The sequence below is a fragment of the Ustilago hordei genome (genome assembly GCF_900519145.1).
Source record: "Ustilago hordei strain Uho2 genome assembly, contig: UHO2_contig_21, whole genome shotgun sequence".
Lineage (NCBI taxonomy): Eukaryota > Fungi > Basidiomycota > Ustilaginomycetes > Ustilaginales > Ustilaginaceae > Ustilago > Ustilago hordei.
Genome location: NW_024545274.1, coordinates 31,754 through 51,516, shown reverse-complemented (window position 1 = coordinate 51,516; position 19,763 = coordinate 31,754). Strand labels below are relative to the sequence as shown.

The window sequence follows — 19,763 nt, the reverse complement described above, 5'->3', positions numbered from 1 at the left end:
AGAAGTGACACTTAGCGACGCTGATCGGGAGATATCAGTCTAAGTACAGTGTTCAAGCTATTGAGCAAAACACTATACTATATTGACATGAGAAAAGAACAAGGTGAGAGCCTCGAGCTCTCCGCTTGATATATATACAAAGTATGGGCACATCCCACCTGTGGGAGCATCATCCTTAATGATGAGGTACGACAACGAGTGGGACCCAGTAGTACCTGATCCCCGGTCAGATTGATTTTGTCCGATCTTCAATGTTTTGCTGGATCGTTACCTTCAGCAAGCGTCGACAACCATTGTCCTTTTATCATCTTCAACAAGAGCGTATTTCGGAGCTCTAAGAATGTCATTTGAGACTTATTCAAAAACACTGACGAGAAGAAAAGAAGAGGGACCTTCGCCAAGCAATAAACACATGACAAAAACAGCGACTTTTGAAGCAGTCGTAACGTCAGACGAAATTCACCCAAGAGGGAACTTGGAGATGCATGATATATTTGGCTTTAGATGGAACTCAAGCATGTTTTGTTTTTATTGACCCCATCTTGTCCCTTCGTATTTGGTGTCTGCGATGACAACCAAGCACCGATGCCAATTGCGCACTTAACAATTTGGCTGCTAGTCGGTCGACAGCCAGGACTGCGTGGGCTCTGCTCACTTAAGATAATAAGACAGTTGGCGACGCTTAACAAGCGATATCAGTCGAAGCACATGTTGAAAGAATAAAAGAATACAGGTGTCGACACTCAGCGGTCGACAACAGTCTAAGCACAGTATTCAAGCTATTGAGCAAAAACACTATAATATATTGACCTAGAGAAAGAATGTGGTGGGGGCACATGCCAAATGTGGGAGCATTCCCCTTAATGACCAAGTATGACAACGGGCAGGACTAAGCAGTACCCGATCTCCTACTTTATCGGCTCCACCCAATTCCCTATCAAATCGGATCTTTGTCATCCTTTAGCATCGGACTGGATCGTAATGCTGAAGGAAACACTCCAATATGACGATGCAAATTGACGTAAGCCGATACGGAAGAGATCGGGTACAACTTAGTCCCGCTGGTTGTCACGCTTCATCATTAATTAGGATACTCCCATACTCAGCACATGTCACGAAGATGTATATATATCAAGCTGAGAGCTCTAGGCTCTCACCACGTTCCACCAGTCAATTGAGTATAGTGTTCCTGCCCTAATAGCAGCAGTACTGTGCTCTGATTGACGTCGATCGCTGAGTATCGACACCTGTCCTCTTTTAGTTTTTTATCACGTAATCTACAGCAGCACAGTACTGTTGAAGTTTGGTCCCGATAACTGGCGATCGGGTAGAGTCTCAGTACGATGTCACTGCTAGTTATAGACAGAAACAAATACACTCAATTGACTAAAAGAACATGGTGAGAGCCTAGTGCCCTCAGCTTGATATATATACATCGTGGTGGCACATGCCGAGTGTGGGAGCATCCTACTTCATGACCTAGCTTGACAATGAGCGGGACTATGTTGTACCTGATCTCTGGTGATATTGGCTGGGCTCGATCTCTGATCAGATCGGGATCGGCTCTACCTGATCTCCAATCAGATCGGCTCTGCGTCATTCTTTAGCGTCGCAGTGGATCGTAATCTTCAGCAAGTACTGCTGCTATTCCTGAAGGTTACGATCCAGCAGTTTGCTTGGGAGGACATAAGCCTGAGAAAATGTGGATCGCACGGGTCCCAATGACTGGCGATCGGCAAGAGTCGGAGCACAATGTCACTGCTGTTTTAGGACAGAAACATGTATGCTCAATTGACTAAGGAAAGAATGTGGTGGGAGCCTTGAGCTCCCCACTTGATATATATACAAAGTGAGTGGCACTTGCCAAATGTGGGTACATCCTACTTAATGATGAGGTCTGACAATGAGCGGGATGTCATAGGGCCGGATGCGCAGAAGCAGGAAGAATAGAAGTCATATGAGGAGGAGTGCAGGAATTGCAGGATCAGGCAAAACAGAGATTTACAACAGAGTTCATTGAGATCTGTAGTAGAGGAGCTCTACAACAGATCTTGTCCAAATCAGCACAAGTGGGATGGTACAACGAATCCCACCAGAATCTGTAGTATCATGATCATATGATAGATCTTGTGGAAGCTGGCAAAAGGACACTGATTTCACAGATCCCACAGCAAGACAGATGTTGAGAACACTGGGTTTGCTACTCCAATTAAGCAGGGGGCCAACTCAACAATGAACTTGGATTAGGAGGATGGGTGAGATGAACAAGGGGTACAAGTCACCACTCAGATGAAGTGGGAATGGCCCCTGATGATTATGAAGCAGCATGAAGACTGCCCATCTGCAGGAAGCAAGGGAAGCAGTGCCAATGTGTAGCATTGTAAGGAAGACAGGACCAATAGGAAGGACAGGGGGAGGAGGAGGAGCAGTGTTGGAGGAGGCCTCCCAGAGTAGGAGCAAGTGTTGCAGGTGACATTGAGGGAATGGCTATATAACCATGCTCCTCATCATAGTAGTTGAGTGGATCCCCATCCACTCTACACCTTATCTTACTAGTTATAACTTCACATAAGTATACATTAGTAGTTCCATCAACAGTTGCAATTACAGAGCATTGCATCTACATAGCGCATGTGTTGTATCACCACTTCTTGATGACATCTAAAGGCAGTTCATACTGCAGTCCAGATCACGATCAATACCAAAGGTGGTTCACACTGTGGTCCAGCTCTCTCAATCATTAGAAACTGAAGGCAGTCATCCACTGTGGTCTGGGTATCATTCAATCAGTCAGTTGCCACACTGGACACTCGTGTCAGTGCAAGCACACTCACACCAGACCTTGGTGTCACCTCAACATATCTATTGGTTATTGATCATGCCAAGCTACCTCTGGACAGAGTGTCCCCAGTGGTAAGTTGAAACCTGCAATACTTTTCAAGTTACAACACATCCAAGCAAGAACAGTCATAGGAGGCTTCTATGACAGATTCAAGCACTAACAATATTAGGAGACCTTTACTACAGATCTTGCTGAGATTAATTGTAACTTCCTTTTACTACAGATTTCGGGTTTCAGGCATGCGACCGCTGACACGGGACTAGGTTGTACCCGATCCTTGATCTCCGATCAGATTTTCCTTTGCCCAATCCCTTTTGTATCTGCTTACATCAACCAACATCATCATATTGGATTGTCATTTTTAATACCCCCTATTGATCCAGTATGCACTTCTAATGTTAATAATCCAAACATTTGACAAAGGTGTGAGAGCATAGGTGCTGCAAGTGGCTTAGTGAGGATGTCAGCCAGATTTTCGCTGCTCTGGACTGGAGCAATTGTAAGCCATTGACTTGCAATTTTGTCTTGTAAGAAGAAGTGGGCAATGTCAATGTGTTTTGTCCTCTTGAAGTGTTGTGGATCACTTGCAATAGCATGGGCTCCAGAGGAATTGCTCTGCAGGACTGGTACATTTTGTTTGTAGACAAGTTCACCCTTGTGGGAATGGAGGGTAGAGGTCCCAGTGCTTATGTGGATTCCGGCTGTCTTTAGGGTGGGCTGTTCTAGCTCCTGTAGGAACATTGAAGCCAGTCGTGAGGACCAGCTGCATACGAGTCTGTCGATAGCAAAGACATATCCGGAAGTCGACCTCCTGCAATCGCGTGAGCCGGCCCAGTCGCTGTCTGCCCATCCTGTGAGTATCTGTCCACCGATGGATTCCTTTGTTGAGAGGCTTACCCCTATGGTCCCCTTTAAATATTGCAGGATACACTTGGCGGCTGCAAGGTGTTTGTCATGGGACCGGCGGCGCAGGAAGCAAGAAGATTGAAGTCATATGAAGAGGAGCACAGAAATCGAAGGATTGGGCTACACGAGAGCTTAAGGCAGAGTTCACTGAGATCAGTAGTAGAAACAACTCTATAGCATAACCTGCCAGGATTAGCAGGAACAAGGTCGGTATCACAGAATGCAGTGGGAAAGGTAATACCATGCTAGGTATGACAGATCTTACAAGGATCAGTTTGAGGAGACACCTCTATCACTGATATGGCAAGAAGAGGTTACCAAACAAGGAGAGGACACCATTGGATGAAGTAGGGGCCTTACACGATGATGAAACCAGCATAAGAAGGTGGGCACTGGAGTTAGGAGGAAGATGAGAGGAAGGGAGTGTGAGTCACCACTCAGATGAAGTGGGAAAGGCCCCTATCAAGGATGAAGCAACACGAGGACCTTTTCCATCTGCTGGATGAACAGGAAACAGCATCAAAGGGTGAAGTCACAGAACAAGCAAGTCCTGACAAGGGGGAGCCACCTTGGTAGAGACCTCTACCACAGTGCTCAATGAAGAGGGCACTCTCTGGAGAGAGAGCCAGAGCAGAGTTGCAGGCAACACTGCAAAGATGTATATAACCATACCTTCTCGTCATAAGTGGTCAAGTGGATCTCCATCCACTCTACACCATATAAACTAGTTATCACTTCAACATAAGTATACATTAGTTTTCAGTCAGCAAAGTTGCAATCACAAGTAGATTGCTTCCATTGTAGCATGTGTGTCATATCACCACTCACTGACATCCAAAGGCAGTTCATAGAACCAGCAGTCTGGATAATGATTGACACTGAAGGCAGTTCATAGCAACCTGCAGACTGGCTCACAATCTAGAACCAAAGGCAGTTGTCCACTGCAGTCTGGGGATCACCTCAAGCGCTCAGTTGACACACTGGACACTTGTGTCAGTGCCACCAGTAATCATACTCATGCCAGATCTTGGTGTCAGTGCAAAGTTCATATAAGTTATTGATCATGCCAAGCTACCTCTGGATGGAGTGTCCACAGCAGTCAGTCAAAACCTGCAATAGCAAACACACTACTACATCTTTGGGCAAGAAAAGTCATAGAGGCTTCTCTACTACATATCTCAACAAGAACAGTAATACACAACATGTTGTCACATAACTCAACAGGAATCATAATAGACACATTCCTACTACAGATATCAGGTTTTAGGTGCGAGACCTCTGACAGTGTTCTCCCAATGGGTTTGTGACAAACCAAGCGCATTGTCCAACTGCAAAGGCAATGTCTGGTCTACTTCCCTGTGTGATCCATAGCAATGATCCCATGATCAATGTGTAGTGGCATACCTCTTTGGCACTTGCAGTGTCTCCTTCTTGTGGCTTGAGAGTGTTGATGGTTTTGGTCACTGGGGTCAATGCTGCCCAGGCCTGGTCCATTCCAAACTTTGTTAGGATGCCTTTGATGTACCCACTCTGGTCTATTGAGAGGGTACAAGCTTTGTGGTTGTAGTGTACATTTAGACCAATGATATGTGACATGCTACCCTGATATGTGATGCTGAAAATACTTGAGAGCTGTTGTCACACTGATTGAACTTGTCACACTGATTGAACTTGTGGGATGGTCGCTCTGATGACAAGCAGGTCATCAACATAGACTGCAAGGGGCACCATTGTGTTGCTGGAGCTGCGCATGTATATGCATGGCTCAGCTTGACAATGCTTGAAACCAAAAGCTTGAAGCTGTTTGTCAAGGGCAGCATTCCACAGGCATCCAGCTTGCTTGAGACTGTACAGTGCTTTCTTCAACCTGTAACACTTGCCTTCAGTCTCCTTTGTCTCAAATGTTGGCAGGATTCAGACATAAACATCCTTGTCAAACTTCCTGTTCAAGAATGCAGTACTGATATTGAGCTGTGTGATGTGCAGACTGTATTGGCAGGTGAGGGCAAGTAGCATTCAGACAGTTTGTAAACATACAACTGGGCTAAAAGTCTGATTGTAGTCTAGGGTTGAGTGTATCCTTGTGCAACTAGGCAAGCTTTATACAGTGTAGCTTGGCATTGGGCATCGAGCTTGAGTTTGTACACCCATCAAATGCCAATGAGCTTGCCATATGTTAGGATGTTGGCGAGCTCAAAGATGTTCATTTTGTCCATGCTTGTCATTTCACCCACCATTGCCTCCTGCCACTTGTGCCAGTCATTGCAAGTCTTGGCTTTGTTGAGCAACAGGGGTTCCAGTAGAATCCCGTCAGTGCTATGTAGTTGTTGACTGCTCACAATGAGTGCAACACCATTCATCACTGTGACTGCAAAGGCCATGCAGTTGAGATGATGGCTGCTGACCATGAGTGCTTGAGTGCTAGAGCAAATTGTGGCAAAGGCTGTGTATCCAAGCAGGTCCAAGTGGTCTGACAATCCTGTGCAACTGAACTCGAGTACTGAGACATCGTCATACACATCTGCTGTTGCGTTGCTTCGAGGTGTCTCGAGCATTGGCATGTCGGCGTGTATTGGATCCTGCGTGATGTTCCCACCTATCAGCAGTCGTGCACCTGAAACCCGAAATCTATTGTAAAGGTCGATTAAAATCAACCTTAGCAAAATCTATTGTAGAAGCCTTCTATTATTTTCTCACTGGAATCTGTTGTAGAAGCTCTTTAGAATCTTTCTTGCTCAGATAGATGGTACCTAAGGGTTATCACAGATTTTGACTAACCACTGTGGACACTCTGTCCAGAGGTAGCATGGCACAATCAATGTCCAGATGGACTCCTTGGACAATACCAAAGTATGGTGTGAATATGTTTATCTTGACACAAGCATCCAGAGTGTCAACAGTTGGTTGAATTGAGTGGTACCTGGGCCACAGTGGAGTACTGCCTTCAGGGTGAGATCAAGAGAGCTGGGCTGCAGTATGAGACCACCTTTGGTGTCAATCGATATCCAGACCACAATAAAGTACTGCCTTCAGGTGGTGTCAAATAATGGTGATACAACACACACATTAGTTTAGAAGCAATGCCCTGCAATTGCAATTGTTGATGGAACTACTAAGTATACATTATGATAAGATATATGTAAGCGGTTGTGCGCCAGAGACTTAGTTTTGGGGTGCTATTGAGTTTGATTGAGTAAGGTCTACTCGATATGTTTTGCCTAAATGTAACCAAGCATCACTGCCTGGTAAGTCTTGACTGACTGCCTTGAAGACTCTGTTCAGAGGTTGTGTGGCACGAACATTGTTCATTGGTGAGTGGGTGATTCACCCTCTCCTACAGTACAAGTGTTTGTAGTACTGTTGATAATGTTTTTGGACGTCATTGTCATGGGCCTGAATGCTCAAGAAGCAGGAGGGTCACTGGTTCATATGGAAGGAGCACAGGTATCGAAGATCTAGTCGATACCAGTAGAGAGCATGGTCGTAGTGCAGTCTCCATGGAGACCATGGACTCCTATGGACTCACATGCAAAGGAGCACTGAGCCATATGCGAGGAAGGCCAGGCACAGCCACGAGGAGGACCAAGCTCAAGGAGCAGGCACAGCCATGAAGGGGACCAAGCTCAAGGAGCATGCAGATGGTTACCACTCAGGGGCTCGAGAGACAAGAGTCAAAGGAACTGTCACCAGTCAAAGGAGAAGGAGCAGTGTATAGGACACCGGCAAGCAGGTCCTGAGGAGGAGGAGCAGTGTCGAAGGAGTCGACACCACTCAGGAGGCACAGGGGTGCCAAACAAGCAGCAGGATAGCAAGGAGGAGGAGCAGTGTCGAAGGAGTCGACACAGCTCAAGAGACACAGGGGTGCCAAGCAAGAGGAGAGGCCTCCTGAACAGTACTCGATGAAGAAGGTACTCTCTGGAGAGAGAGAGCAGGAGCAGCGTCGCTGGCGACGCTGTGAAGAGGTATATAACCATGCTTTCTCATCATCAAAGGTCGAGTGGATCCCCATCCACTCTACTCACCATACAACTAGTCAATACTTTAGAAACATAAGTACTCATTAGTTACAGTCAGCATAGCAGCAAGCTATCAAGGTTGCTCCTCATCATAGTGTGTGTGTTGTATCACCACTACCTGACGTCCGAAGGCGCCCCATAGCAGGTTAGCAGTCCAGATATAGATAGAACTGCAGGCAGTAGTCCACTGCGGTCCGGGGATCACCTCAAGCATCAGTCAGCACACTGGACACTCATGTTGATGCCACCAACCTTATCACCAACCCAACCTCATTATCATCGACATTCACCAACCTTATCACCAACCCCATCAACCTCATCATCATCAACACTCACACCAGACCTTGGTGTCATCATAATCTAAGCATTGATATTGATTGTGCCGAGCTACCCCTGAATGGAGTGTCCACAGAGGTCAGCCAAAACCTACAATAGTATATACATGAACACCACCCATCACACAACTTGATAGTTGCCAAGCGATAAGCTCATCAAGACTGATACTGAGACAATAGCTGTCGCACAGTTTGATAGTCACCGAGTATCTCGACAGACTGACCTGGGTTTCAGGCGCGAGACCCCTGACACCGAGCTACCTCTGGATGGAGTGTTCACAGTGGTCAGTCGAAACCTGTAATAGCAAACACACTACTACATCTTTGAGTGAGAAAAGTCATAGAGGCTTTTCTATGACATATCTTGACAAGAAGAATAATACACAGCACACTACCACATATCTCGACAGGACCTGTAATAGACTTGGTTCTATTACAGATATCAGGTTTCAGGCGCGAGACCCCTGACAATTGGCTCATGTCTCTGTCAACATCTTGTTGGATCATATCCTTGAGCACCCCCCTTCAATCCAGTATACACCTTCAATACCATCAGACCAAACCGTTGTTAAAGGTGTGAGAGTGTTGGTGCTGCAAGTGGTTTAGTCAGGATGTCTGTGAGGTTCTTGCTGCTTTGGATTGTGTCATGGGCCTGGATACGCAGAAAGAAGGAAGAACCGAAGTTCATATGAAGGCAGCGCAGGAATCGAGGGATCGGGCAGATTGTAGGATTTGCAGCAGAGTTCACTGAGATCGGCAGTAGAATCAGCTCTATGACAGATCTCAGCAAAATCAGCATGAGCATCATTGATATCACAAATCCCACCAGAATCTGCAGCAAGCATGATTGTGTGGCAGATTCCATGGAGATCAGTGACAAGGATGTTCATACAACGATTCACATGCAGGACAGACCAAGCTCACATATGAAGGGGACCAAGCTCCACCAGGCCGAGGACCAAGCCTTGCCAAGATGGGGACTGAGCTCAGCGACATGCAGACAGGTTACTGCTCAGGGGCTTAGGAGATAGTGGATAAGAGAAATGTTGCCAGTTGAAGGAAGAAGAGCTGTGTGACAGACACTGGCAAACAGGTCATGAGGAGGAGGAGCAGTGTCAATGGAGTCAACACAGCTCAGGAAGGACAGGAGCAACAAGGCTCAATGAGGAGGAGGAGTCTCATTGGAGACTCCTGTACAGTACTCGACAAAGAGGGTACTCTCTGGAGAGAGAGAGTGGGAGCAGTGTCACTGGCAACACTGCGAAGAGGTATATAACCATACCTTCTCATCGCAAATGGTCGAGTGGATCCCCATCCACTCTACACCATATAACTAGTATTACTTCAGAAGCATAAGTACTCATTAGTTTCAGTCAGCATAGTTGCAATCAAATAGATTGCCTCTCATTGTAGCATGTGTGTTGTATCACTGCTCACTGACGTCTGAAGGCAGTTCATAGTAAACCAGCAGTCCAGATTAGATAGAACCAAAGGCAGTTGTCCACTGTGGTCCAGGGATCACCTCAAGTGATAGTCGACACACTGGACACTTGTGTCGATGCCACCAGTATCATACTCACACCAGACCTTTGGTGTCATCATCAAGTTCATCCAACATCATATCATTATTGATCATGCTGAGCCACCTCTGGACAGAGTGTCCACAGCAGTTAGTTGAAATCTGCAATAGCATTACTACAACTACAGATTCGAATGAGAAAAGTGATAGAGATGGCTCTATCGCATATTTCACTAAGAATCGAAATACCACTAGCATTGTCACATAACTCGACAGATTCGGTAATAGCATCGATACTACTACCGATCGCAGGTTTCAGGCGTGCGACCGCTGACAGATTGGAGCAATTGTGGGACAATCATCTGAGAAGGGTGCGGAAACACAAGGGGACAAAACGTAGGAGGATGTGCCCCATCACCCAGATGAAGTGGGAGTGACCCCTGTTGACAATAAACTTGCACTAGTCATCCTCAACCACAAGGAGCAGGAGTGAGGACAGGACAGGACACATGTGGGGTAAAGCAGTAGCTGGAGGGTTGGACACCCCTAGGAGGAGCAAGAGCAGTGTTGCAGGCGACACTGTACCAACCTATATATACATACTCATTTCACCATAGTGGATGAGTGGATCTCCATCCACTCTACACATAACTAGCTACATTTTTACCATATCATATACTTAGTGGTTCTGTCAAACAGTTGCAATTGCAGGACATTGCTTCTACTACAGCACATGTGTCATATTACCACTACTTGATGTCATCTGTAGGTAGTACTCTACTGCAGTCTGGATATTGATCAATACCAAAGGCAGTCTCATACTGCAGTCCAGCTCTCTCAATCTCATACTGAAGGCAGTCATCCACTGCAGTCCAGATAACAATCAACCCAACTCAATTGTGCAACTGTTGACATTACAGATGCTCATGTTAAGACAGACATTGTTGCACCACACCCTGGTGTAGCATCAGCAAGCCCCTTAGGACTTTGATCATTCTGTGCTACCACTGGACTGAGTGTCCACAGCAGTTAGTCAGAATCTGTTCTAAATCATAGTTACAATCTATTCCAGTGAGAAAGATCATAGAAGGCTTTTACAATAGATTTTGCGAAGGTCAATTCTAGTCAGCTTTTACAATAGATTTCGGGTTCCAGGTGCACAACCGCTGACACATGTGGTTGGGTTGCCACACGGGGGTAGGACCAAGTGGATGTCCACATGGAATGGGAGTGGGGCAATAGAGTTGTCCACACGGTGAAACAGAAGCCCGTGGGCTGAGGGGGTGTCCACACAACTCAGGAGGGGCAGGAGGAGCAGGAGCAGTGTAAAGACAGCGCCCATACGAGACAGGAGGATCAGGAGGAGTAAGAGCAGTGTCGCGGAGGCTATACTTTCCTTAGAAAGAGCAGGAGCAGTGTCACAGGCGACACTGTATACATTTATATATACACATATTCTCTTTGTCACAGTAGACAAGTGGATTCCCATCCACTCTACACTTTGCTTATCGCATGCTCAGTATAGCTTCTCAGTCTCTCTTTTTAGTATCATCGACAGTTGCAATTGCAGGGCATTGCAATTGCTCTATGTGTGTGTTGTATCACCGCTACTTGACTTTGTCGACACCACCATCAACGCTATGGAACCTCAACCATAGGCAGCACCTACACTGCGGTCCAGGCACCACAACCAGTACCATCATACTGTTGAAAGGATAGTGGACTGTGGCAGGACACGGCTGTATTGAGCACTCGACGTTGGTGAGTAAGTACAATGGGATGGATACAAGTGATTCAGACGAACTAACTAACTCGAGGACTATATATGCATTTTGACACCGGCACAAGGATAAGGGGCAAAGCATGAGGGGCTGGGCATGAGAGCCCCTTGTTGAGGAGACCATTTCTTTTGAGGGAGTTTGCCACCTTGGCAAAAGGTGACAATGGAAAAACTTACCTTGAAGGAGAGACCTGTTGACCGCCTTGTCGGATGTGCTGATCACCCTGACAGAGGCTACCTGACAGAGGAGCCGACAAAAGCTTATCATCCTGAGAAGATTTGTCAGCTGTTCCATCAGATGCACCAATCACTTCAATGAGGACTTCCCGACAGAGATCCCGACGAAAGCTTATCATCATGCGAACTTTCGTCAGCCATTCCGACTAAAACAGATGACCTCATCGGACCTCCGGTGTAAGTCGATACCCCTCCTTAGTTGAAGTCATTCGTCAGCGTGTTGGAGTCATTCGTCAGTGGTTGGGGTTGAGGTGTCTTTGTTGATGATGGTAGTAGGGGAGAGAGAGAGAGTGAGAGAGCTGGGAGTCTATATATACAAAAGAAGAGCGGCGGAGAGCCGCATTGACTGCGGAGCATAACAAAGCATTTGCCTTGAGTAGGTTGTGACACATGTGGTCCGTGCTAAGATGTTCAGGCCTTTTACTCGGCCGTAAGCACTACCTTCACTGTCTCCATGCTTTGTGCGGCTTTATCTACTTCAACTCCCCCCCTCAACAGCATATGTACCCTGTTCATTATGCTGTTGCTTCAAGGTGTGACCTCCATTCTTCAACACTGTCGCATAGCTCGGGGACCCCGTTCCGTACACTGCTGCCGGTATTTGCAGATGTAGCCCAGATCTTGCTTGCTGCATTGCCTGCCTCCCAATGGGCTTCGTGAGTACGTCTGCCAAGTTTCTTGTGGTGTCTACGTACTTGATCTGCACCCTTCCCTCTTGTACGTTGTTATGGACGAAGTGATACTTGGTGTCGATGTGCTTAAGCTTCCAGTGCTGTGCTGGGTCCTTACTAACCTGTATGCAACCAGTGTTGTCCGAGTAGACCGTCGGTGTGCCTGTGGCAATGCCAATTGAGCGTAGCAGCTGCTTGAGGAAGAGCACCTCACGTGTTGCTTCCGTGGCTGCAATGAACTCTGCCTCGACAGCGGACAATGACATGCATTTTTGTGTCGCTGACTTCCAGGCTACTGGGTTCCTGTACACTAACGCCACTGACCCCGATGTGCTTCTTCTCTGTATGGTGGCATTGCTTGCCCAGTTTGCATCGCTGTGTGCAACCAGTGGCTCTTGCGACTCACTTGCCCTATAAACCAATCCAACCTGCCTTGTGCTTTCGAGGTAGCGTAAGACCCTTTGTGCTGCCTGATAATGCTCCTGCAATGGTTCACGCATGTGCCTAGCGAGAACACCCACGGTGAGACTAAGGTCGGGCCGGGTGCTGTTGGCAACCCAGAGCAGCTTGCCAACAATCACCAGATACTCCTTCTGTTGTGCTGCGCTTGCGACAAGGGTTCCCTCCGGTATGCTCTGCATTGGAACCATGGTCAGCTTCGTGCGTTTGTCTAAGTGCTTTGCCAGCACTTGGTCAATGTACCCTGACTGACCAATCGTCATGGTGCGCATTGCACGGTCTCGACTGATTTTGATGCCCAAGAAGTGAGAGACCTCACCACTATCTTCCATCTTCCATCTCTGACCAATCTGCTTCTTAACCTTTAGGACCGTTTCCAGCCGTGGTGCTATGACTAATGTATCATCGACGTAGATGACCACAATGGCCATATCTTCACCCTGTCCCTTGGTGTAGATGCAGGGAGCGCACTCTACCTGGAAGAATCCCATGCATCGCAAAGACCTGTCGAACTCCTGATTCCATTCTCACCCAGACTGCTTTAGGCCATATAGGCCCTTGACTACCTTGTACACCTTGCCGGGTGCTACTCCTGATCCTTCTGGCGGCTTCATGTAGATTGCTTCCTTTAACGTGGAGTTCAAGTAAGCCATAGTGATGTCCAGAGCATGTACCTCCCAGTTGTTCTGCACTGCTAGTGCTAAGATGGCTCTGATCGCTCCGAGGGGTGCTACTGGAGAGAAGGTTTCTTGGTAGTCGATCCCCTCTCTCTGTGTGAAGCCCCTTGCAACCAGTCGCGCTTTGTGCTTAACAGGTACACCATCAGCGTCAAGCTTCAGCCGAAGCACAACCTTAGAGTCCACAAGTGGTACTCCTGGTGGTTGGTGCACCACCTCCCAAGTCCCCATTGCCTCAAGTCCTTCTAGCTCCTTTCGTATTGCCTCCTTCCAGAGCTGGGCGTCCTCACCATTCATTGCTTCCCCAAGCGTTGGGTCCAGGTTCAGTATTGCTGTGTTGGCGGCACCCACTGTGCTGTCTATGGCTGGTGGGAGATCCTCCACTGCGGCCTCTGATCTGGTCTCCTCCTCTACTATGGCTGGCATGACACCCTCCTCCTCGACCTCCATGGTCACCACGGGCCTGACTGCCTCTTGTTGGCGATCACTCCATCCTTTGTCCTCATGGAACATTGCTGAGTTGCTCCATTGAATTGACGCAGGCTGGTCCGGGTTGCAAAACTTCCATGCTTTGTGTTCGTCGTCATACCCAATCATGATGGCTGGCTTTGCTCTAGCTCCGTGCTTGCCTTGCTGGTCCTTCTGTTGAACATGAACCCATGCCAAGCATCCGAAGACTCGCAGTTGCTGGGCCAGCTTGTGCACGGTGGTTCCATAAAAGGCCTCGTGGGGAATGGTTTTGGTGGCTGACGGGGTAAGGTTCATCACGTGTGCTGCTGCTGTGATTGCGTACAGCCACAACTCTCTAGAGCAAGCTTGACCAATCAGCATCGAGCGCATCTTTTCTTGGACCGATCTGATTGCTCTCTCCGCCCGTCCATTTTGGATGCTGATCCCCGGGACGTTCTTTTGCCACTTAAAACCCTCTTGAGTTTGCCAGTCTTCGGCTGCTATGCTGCACCATTCTCCTCCATTGTCGCTGCAGAGTGTTTTGAGTTTCCTGTCCATTGCCCGTTCCATCCTGGCTATCCACCTTCTCAGCGCCGTGAGTGCGGCACTCTTTGTGCAGAGTGGTTCCACATAGATCAGAGAGGAGAAGTTGTCCACAGCAACTAGTGCGTAGTGGTAGTTGGCATGTCCTTTGAAATCTGTCATCAGGTCTACATGTACCAGCTCTAATGGTGCCTCCATTCTTTCCGACTCTGATTGGCTCATCCGTGCTCGAGTCTGTTTTCCTTGACTGCACACGTTGCAGTGCTTCGACTCATGTTCCATTTCCTCGTCGGTACCTAGGTAATGGGCCCAGATTTGTCTCGTTTTGTCTCGTCCTGGGTGTCCGAACCTCTCATGCCATAGGTAGCTGTCTCGATGCTTCGTGTCCTTATTGCCCTCCGGGGCATTATCTAGTTTTCCTGTGTTCTGGTTGTCCTCTGGGACGCCATCTCGTGTTTCCTCCAGTTCCAAAGCCAGTGCTTGTCCTCGCACTTTGAAGTGGCCCTGTCTTCTGTCCCTTTTGAATTGTACTTGGGTACCATCGTTCTGCTTTATGGTAGTTCCAAACTCATCAAAGATTACTCATGCACCATTCTCGATCAAGCCTTGTACGGACAATAAGTTAGCATTCAGTTTCGGTACATAAAGCACATCCAATAGTTGGATGGTGGCCTCACCAACCTGAAGGGAGGCATCTCCTATAGCCTTCACCTGAAGCTTTTCGTCCCCTGCCATACTGATTTGGCCAACCTTGTTCGTTGAGGTGAGCAGCATTCTCTCATCATTTACCATATGATGGGTTGCACCTGAATCGATGATCCAGGTGTCGCATGCTGATCGCTCACCCCTGTCGACTGCTAGAAAGGTGCACCCGAGTTCCTAGTGGTTCACCTCTTGTGTCGTACGAGCGACAGGTTCGCTTGTGCCTCGTGCATTTGTGCAATTTCGAGCAATGTGATTTGGTCCTCCGCAAGCGTAGCACTTTGGAGGGGCCAAGGGATTGCGAGGATCGCGCCTCCCCCTGGGTCCTTGCTCCGCCTGGTTGGCACTCCCCTGTTCCGCGTTTGTGGCAACCCTTGCTGCTCCTCTAATACAACCAGTGATCTCACCATCCTGCTGTTTCTTGGCCAGTGCATGGTAGGCTTCGTCATACTTGCAGTCTGGTCTGGCCATTTTCAGTGCATCGACGGTGTTGGCGTAGAACCAATCTTGAGCCGTGCAGCGATAGAGAGTTGATTTCTTGAGGTCCTCGTCGAAACGCTTTCTGAGGCATGCCACATCATTCCAGATCGAATCAAGTTCCTTGCCTAGTCTGACAATGTCTCGATCGTGCAAGCGCACTGTGTGGATACGATCCTGCAGTCCTGCTCGCTTTACAGCGTCGTTTAGTGTTAGTGCCTTCTTGAGTTTGGCATAGAGTGTGCTACCAAGTTGAACTTCTTCATCCACCCCTCTGACGGTGTAGGTGTCGATGCGGCTATCCGGGCTGTTATCGCAGCAGGCGTGGATGAGGCCCACGAGTGCCTTGTCTAGGTCTTCATCGTATTCCTCGCTCCCGGGTACAACGGTACCATACAGGATTTCCTTCGCGTTGTGCACTCTCTGAAGGCAGTCGATAAAGGTGGGTTCCCAGGTGTGCCAATTGCTATCGCTGAGCTTCTTGATGTGAGCAATGGAGCTCGATACGTCCTTGGGGATCTTTTCGGTCTCCCTGCGTGGAGCTTGGTTGCTAATGTTGACCAGACCCATGGCCCGTACTATTGCTTCCTCTGCCGATAGTGCCGGGTTCGCCAGCTGGAGGATCCTGACTACCTGCGTGAGCCATCCTTCCTCCTGTCCATTGCTTGTGGTCGTTTGATCATCATCGCCCCTTCCCGTCTGTCCAGCTCTTGTCGATGGCGGCATTGTGTTGAGTGTCAGACTCTTAATCAGTTGAAGTCATTCATCAGCGTGTTGGAGTCATTCGTCAGTGGTTGGGGTTGAGGTGTCTTTGTTGATGATGGTAGTAGGGGAGAGAGAGAGAGCGAGAGAGCTGGGAGTCTATATATACAAAAGAAGAGCGGCGGAGAGCCGCATTGACTGCGGAGCATAACAAAGCATTTGCCTTGAGTAGGTTGTGACACATGTGGTCCGTGCTAAGATGTTCAGGCCTTTTACTCAGCTGTAAGCACTACCTTCACTGTCTCCATGCTTTGTGCGGCTTTATCTACTTCAACTTCCTTCACATACAACTGTCTGCATTACGAACACTTGTGCGACGAAAGGCGTATCATATCATACTATATCTTATCCTATTGTACTTTGGCAATCCGAGTACTCTGAATGTGCTGTGCTACCTCTGGATGGAGTGTTGACAGTGGACATCCGAAACCTGCCTGAACCAGCTCTTCTGACAGATTCCGGGTTTGAGGCTCGAGACCTCTGACACCCAGGCCATGGCTTGCAAAGTAGATCTCACTGGGGCACTCTATCATGATTGCAAGAGGTGTTGCAACTTGCTTGGGTTTGGTTGTGTGTGTGTAGTCAAAGTCTAGTTGATGCTTTGGTTCTTTGGGTATAGCGTAGGTCTGGTTATTGATCACCCTACGAAAGCGGCCTTGTAGCATGTCTCGAAGGCGAGCGGTGAGGTTCTCGATTCTTGACAGACAGTTGGCGACACTCAATGTGCGGTCAGAGTCAAAGCTGTTGGAATTTATGTCGCCTTGCGTAGCTATGGTTTGGATGGGCTGGTTTTAGGTTCATAGACAGTATAAGGAGAGGTAGTATTGCAAACTATCTACAGCAATGGATGCAACTATTTAAGTGAAACAAGACAAGGCAGGACAGGTTGCTCAAGGGGCCCCAAGCTCCTCAACCCCTATGCATGATGCAGGGGCACTCCAAGTGAGGAGGTCCAGCTCCTTGACCCCTTTATTGGCAATATTGGCATGGTGCCACTGATACAAGGTCAGGCCTACCTCTAACACTCCTCCTATCAGTGGCCAATCTACTTGGTGAGTACACCCAAGTCTTCACATGATTTGTTACTCCCTCTAGCATTGAGCAACTTAGTAAGACCATCCACAATTTGTAACTCACCTGGAATCCATTTGATGATGATGAGCCCCTTTTTGACTGCATCCTTGATGTATGCCATGCGATGTGTGAGTGCCTTGTTTTGTTGTGGCCCATCCAAGGAGGTAACTCGCTGTGCAGCCTGGTTATCGGTGTGAAGTACAACTCCTGCATTGCTGTTGATGACAAGGTTGAGACCCTTGACAATGTTGATGATCCAATCAATGTCATGGCATGCATCACTGAGGGCCACCACTTCTGCTTTGGCAGTCAAAGTCAATATGATCCTTTGCCAGCAACTCCTCCAAGCTATAGCACCTCAAAACAACATCAGCATGAAACCCAACATGCAGTATGGGTTCTCCTTCCAGCTCCCAGTGTGATCCACATCCAAGTAAGCAAGCAGCACCCTGCTGTTGTTGTCAACAAGGTATGTTAGCCTGCTGTTGCACATGTATGATATGTAGTGAAGGAGATGGCAGGCTTGGTTGAGGTGCACTGTCATTGGAAAAGAGAGATACTTGGCAAGGTTTCTGACTGCAAATGCAAGGTCCAGACAAGTTGATGTCATGAGGTACATGATGGACCCAATCATCTGTTGATAGATTGTTGTCTGAGCCTTGTTCAGTGTTTTGTGGCTTGCATCCTTGGGGCTGAGATTGACTGCTGATGGATCCAATGGTGTCTTGACAGGGTTGGCCTTCTCCATACTGAAGCACTTGAGTATGATGTCAATGTAAGATGCTTGACCAAGTGACACTGTGGTTCAGTCCTGTGACTGTTTGATGTGAACTCTGAGACACCATTCAGCATCATTGCCACCCATGATCTTGAACTGTGCATGGATTGTGGCAATCATGTGGTCCACATTGCTATCAATGCTGACAATGATGAGGTCATCTACATATACTGCAACAACAACTGATCCTATCTTGTACATAGCCATACCTCATCCAAGTTGAGCAAACCCCATCACTGTCAGGCAATGATTGAGTTTGGAGTACCACTCTCAGCTGGACTGTTTGAGTCCATATAGGGCCTTCTTGAGGTTGCATACTGAGTGCAGTGATTGCTTGAAGTGGTCCTTGAAACCTGGCAGTAAGACCATGTAGATGTCCACATCCTTGAGTTTGCTGTTGAGGTAGGTGGCAACAAAGTTGAGCTGGCAGATCCTGTAGCTGTGCTTGATGCTGTAGCACATAACCATTTGAAGGCAAGTCATACTGACTACTGGAGAGTATGTGTTGTGGTAGTCAATGCTGTGAACCTGGGAGTAGCCACAGGCAACCAATTGAGCCTTGAATTTGCTGATGTTGTTGTCAGCATCATGTTTCATCTTGAAGACCCATCTTGCCAATATGGGTTTGCAGCCTTGAGGTAGGTTGACAATGGTCCAAGTGCCAGTGTTGATGAGCGAGTTGAGTTTGATGTTGATAGCCTCCTCCCACTTGGGCCAATAAAGAGATGCCTGTGCCTGTGGGACAGTGGTCAGATCATCAATTGAGGTCTGAGGGTCGATTCCAACAAGAGAAACAAGGTCGCATGCCATCCAATTGGCTGTCAGTGGTGGTTGGATGATGCTGAGTGCTAGATTGGGCAGCACAACACCATGCTTGGTGGTGATGTCGGTGTCAAGATCATGCCCTTCACTGGTGTCAGGGAGGTGAGTATCTTCGCAGTGGTGAGATACTCCACTTGGAAATCGCTCAGAGCATCCTCCTCCATGGGGAGGGAAGCAGTCGATGGAGCAGAGGTGAGCGATGAGTTGTCAGAGTCATGCACGCCTTGATTGGTGCAGAGCTTGAGGTCAACATTGCCTGTGGTGTTGTATCAGATTGGTGGGCCTTGAGCTTGACTTATGGTGCCTGTGGTCTTGGATAAGTCGGTCATGATCAACTTGTCTTTGCAGATGTGGACATCAGCACCAGTGTCCCAGATCCATCTGTCATGGGTTGGGTCCATTGTGATTCCCATCATCATGATGGCAAGGGCTCAACCGGCCATGCCAGCATTGGGGGTGCTACCTCCTCCTCTTCTGGGGGCATTGCCTCAACCCCCATGCTTGCACCTGACTGTGTTGCCCTGCCAATTAGGGCATTCTGGTGAGATATGGCTGGACTTGTGACAGTGCCAGCATACAGGCCCTTGGTTGGGCTGCATGGGGTGGGGAGCTTCACTTCTCCTTGTCCCTTGCCCTCCTTGCCCTTGGGTCATAATGAGAGCCAATGCATCAAGGTCCCACTCTTTGAGCTGTGCAGATGACTCATGGTTACA

The 19,763-nt window shown here is 48.1% G+C and overlaps 6 protein-coding genes across 6 annotated transcripts; all 6 read right to left on the bottom strand.

The window, feature by feature from the left end:
• Positions 1-3,184: 3,184 nt before the first annotated feature.
• On the bottom strand, positions 3,185-3,583 carry UHO2_06763 (uncharacterized protein; the record flags this gene model as incomplete). The annotated part of the gene is made up of 1 exon (XM_041557801.1): positions 3,185-3,583. One exon carries the CDS (start codon positions 3,581-3,583, stop codon positions 3,185-3,187), a length of 399 nt encoding a protein of 132 aa, XP_041413735.1.
• A 2,315-nt stretch (positions 3,584-5,898) lies between these two features.
• Positions 5,899-6,309, bottom strand: UHO2_06762 (uncharacterized protein; the record flags this gene model as incomplete). The annotated part of the gene is made up of 1 exon (XM_041557800.1): positions 5,899-6,309. One exon carries the CDS (start codon positions 6,307-6,309, stop codon positions 5,899-5,901), a length of 411 nt encoding a protein of 136 aa, XP_041413734.1.
• Positions 6,310-10,750: 4,441 nt separating this feature from the next.
• On the bottom strand, positions 10,751-10,960 carry UHO2_06761 (uncharacterized protein; the record flags this gene model as incomplete). The annotated part of the gene is made up of 1 exon (XM_041557799.1): positions 10,751-10,960. One exon carries the CDS (start codon positions 10,958-10,960, stop codon positions 10,751-10,753), a length of 210 nt encoding a protein of 69 aa, XP_041413733.1.
• Positions 10,961-12,113: 1,153 nt separating this feature from the next.
• UHO2_06760 (uncharacterized protein) lies at positions 12,114-16,340 on the bottom strand (the record flags this gene model as incomplete). Its single annotated transcript, XM_041557798.1, has 4 exons — positions 12,114-13,241; positions 13,332-14,984; positions 15,078-15,289; positions 15,341-16,340. The coding sequence occupies 4 exons, from the start codon at positions 16,338-16,340 to the stop codon at positions 12,114-12,116; spliced, it is 3,993 nt and encodes a 1,330-aa protein (XP_041413732.1).
• A 1,081-nt stretch (positions 16,341-17,421) lies between these two features.
• UHO2_06759 (uncharacterized protein) lies at positions 17,422-18,198 on the bottom strand (the record flags this gene model as incomplete). Its single annotated transcript, XM_041557797.1, has 2 exons — positions 17,422-17,798; positions 17,832-18,198. 2 exons carry the CDS (start codon positions 18,196-18,198, stop codon positions 17,422-17,424), a joined length of 744 nt encoding a protein of 247 aa, XP_041413731.1.
• A 300-nt stretch (positions 18,199-18,498) lies between these two features.
• Positions 18,499-19,451, bottom strand: UHO2_06758 (uncharacterized protein; the record flags this gene model as incomplete). Its single annotated transcript, XM_041557796.1, has 3 exons — positions 18,499-19,138; positions 19,180-19,306; positions 19,346-19,451. The coding sequence occupies 3 exons, from the start codon at positions 19,449-19,451 to the stop codon at positions 18,499-18,501; spliced, it is 873 nt and encodes a 290-aa protein (XP_041413730.1).
• Between the last annotated feature and the right edge of the window lie 312 nt (positions 19,452-19,763).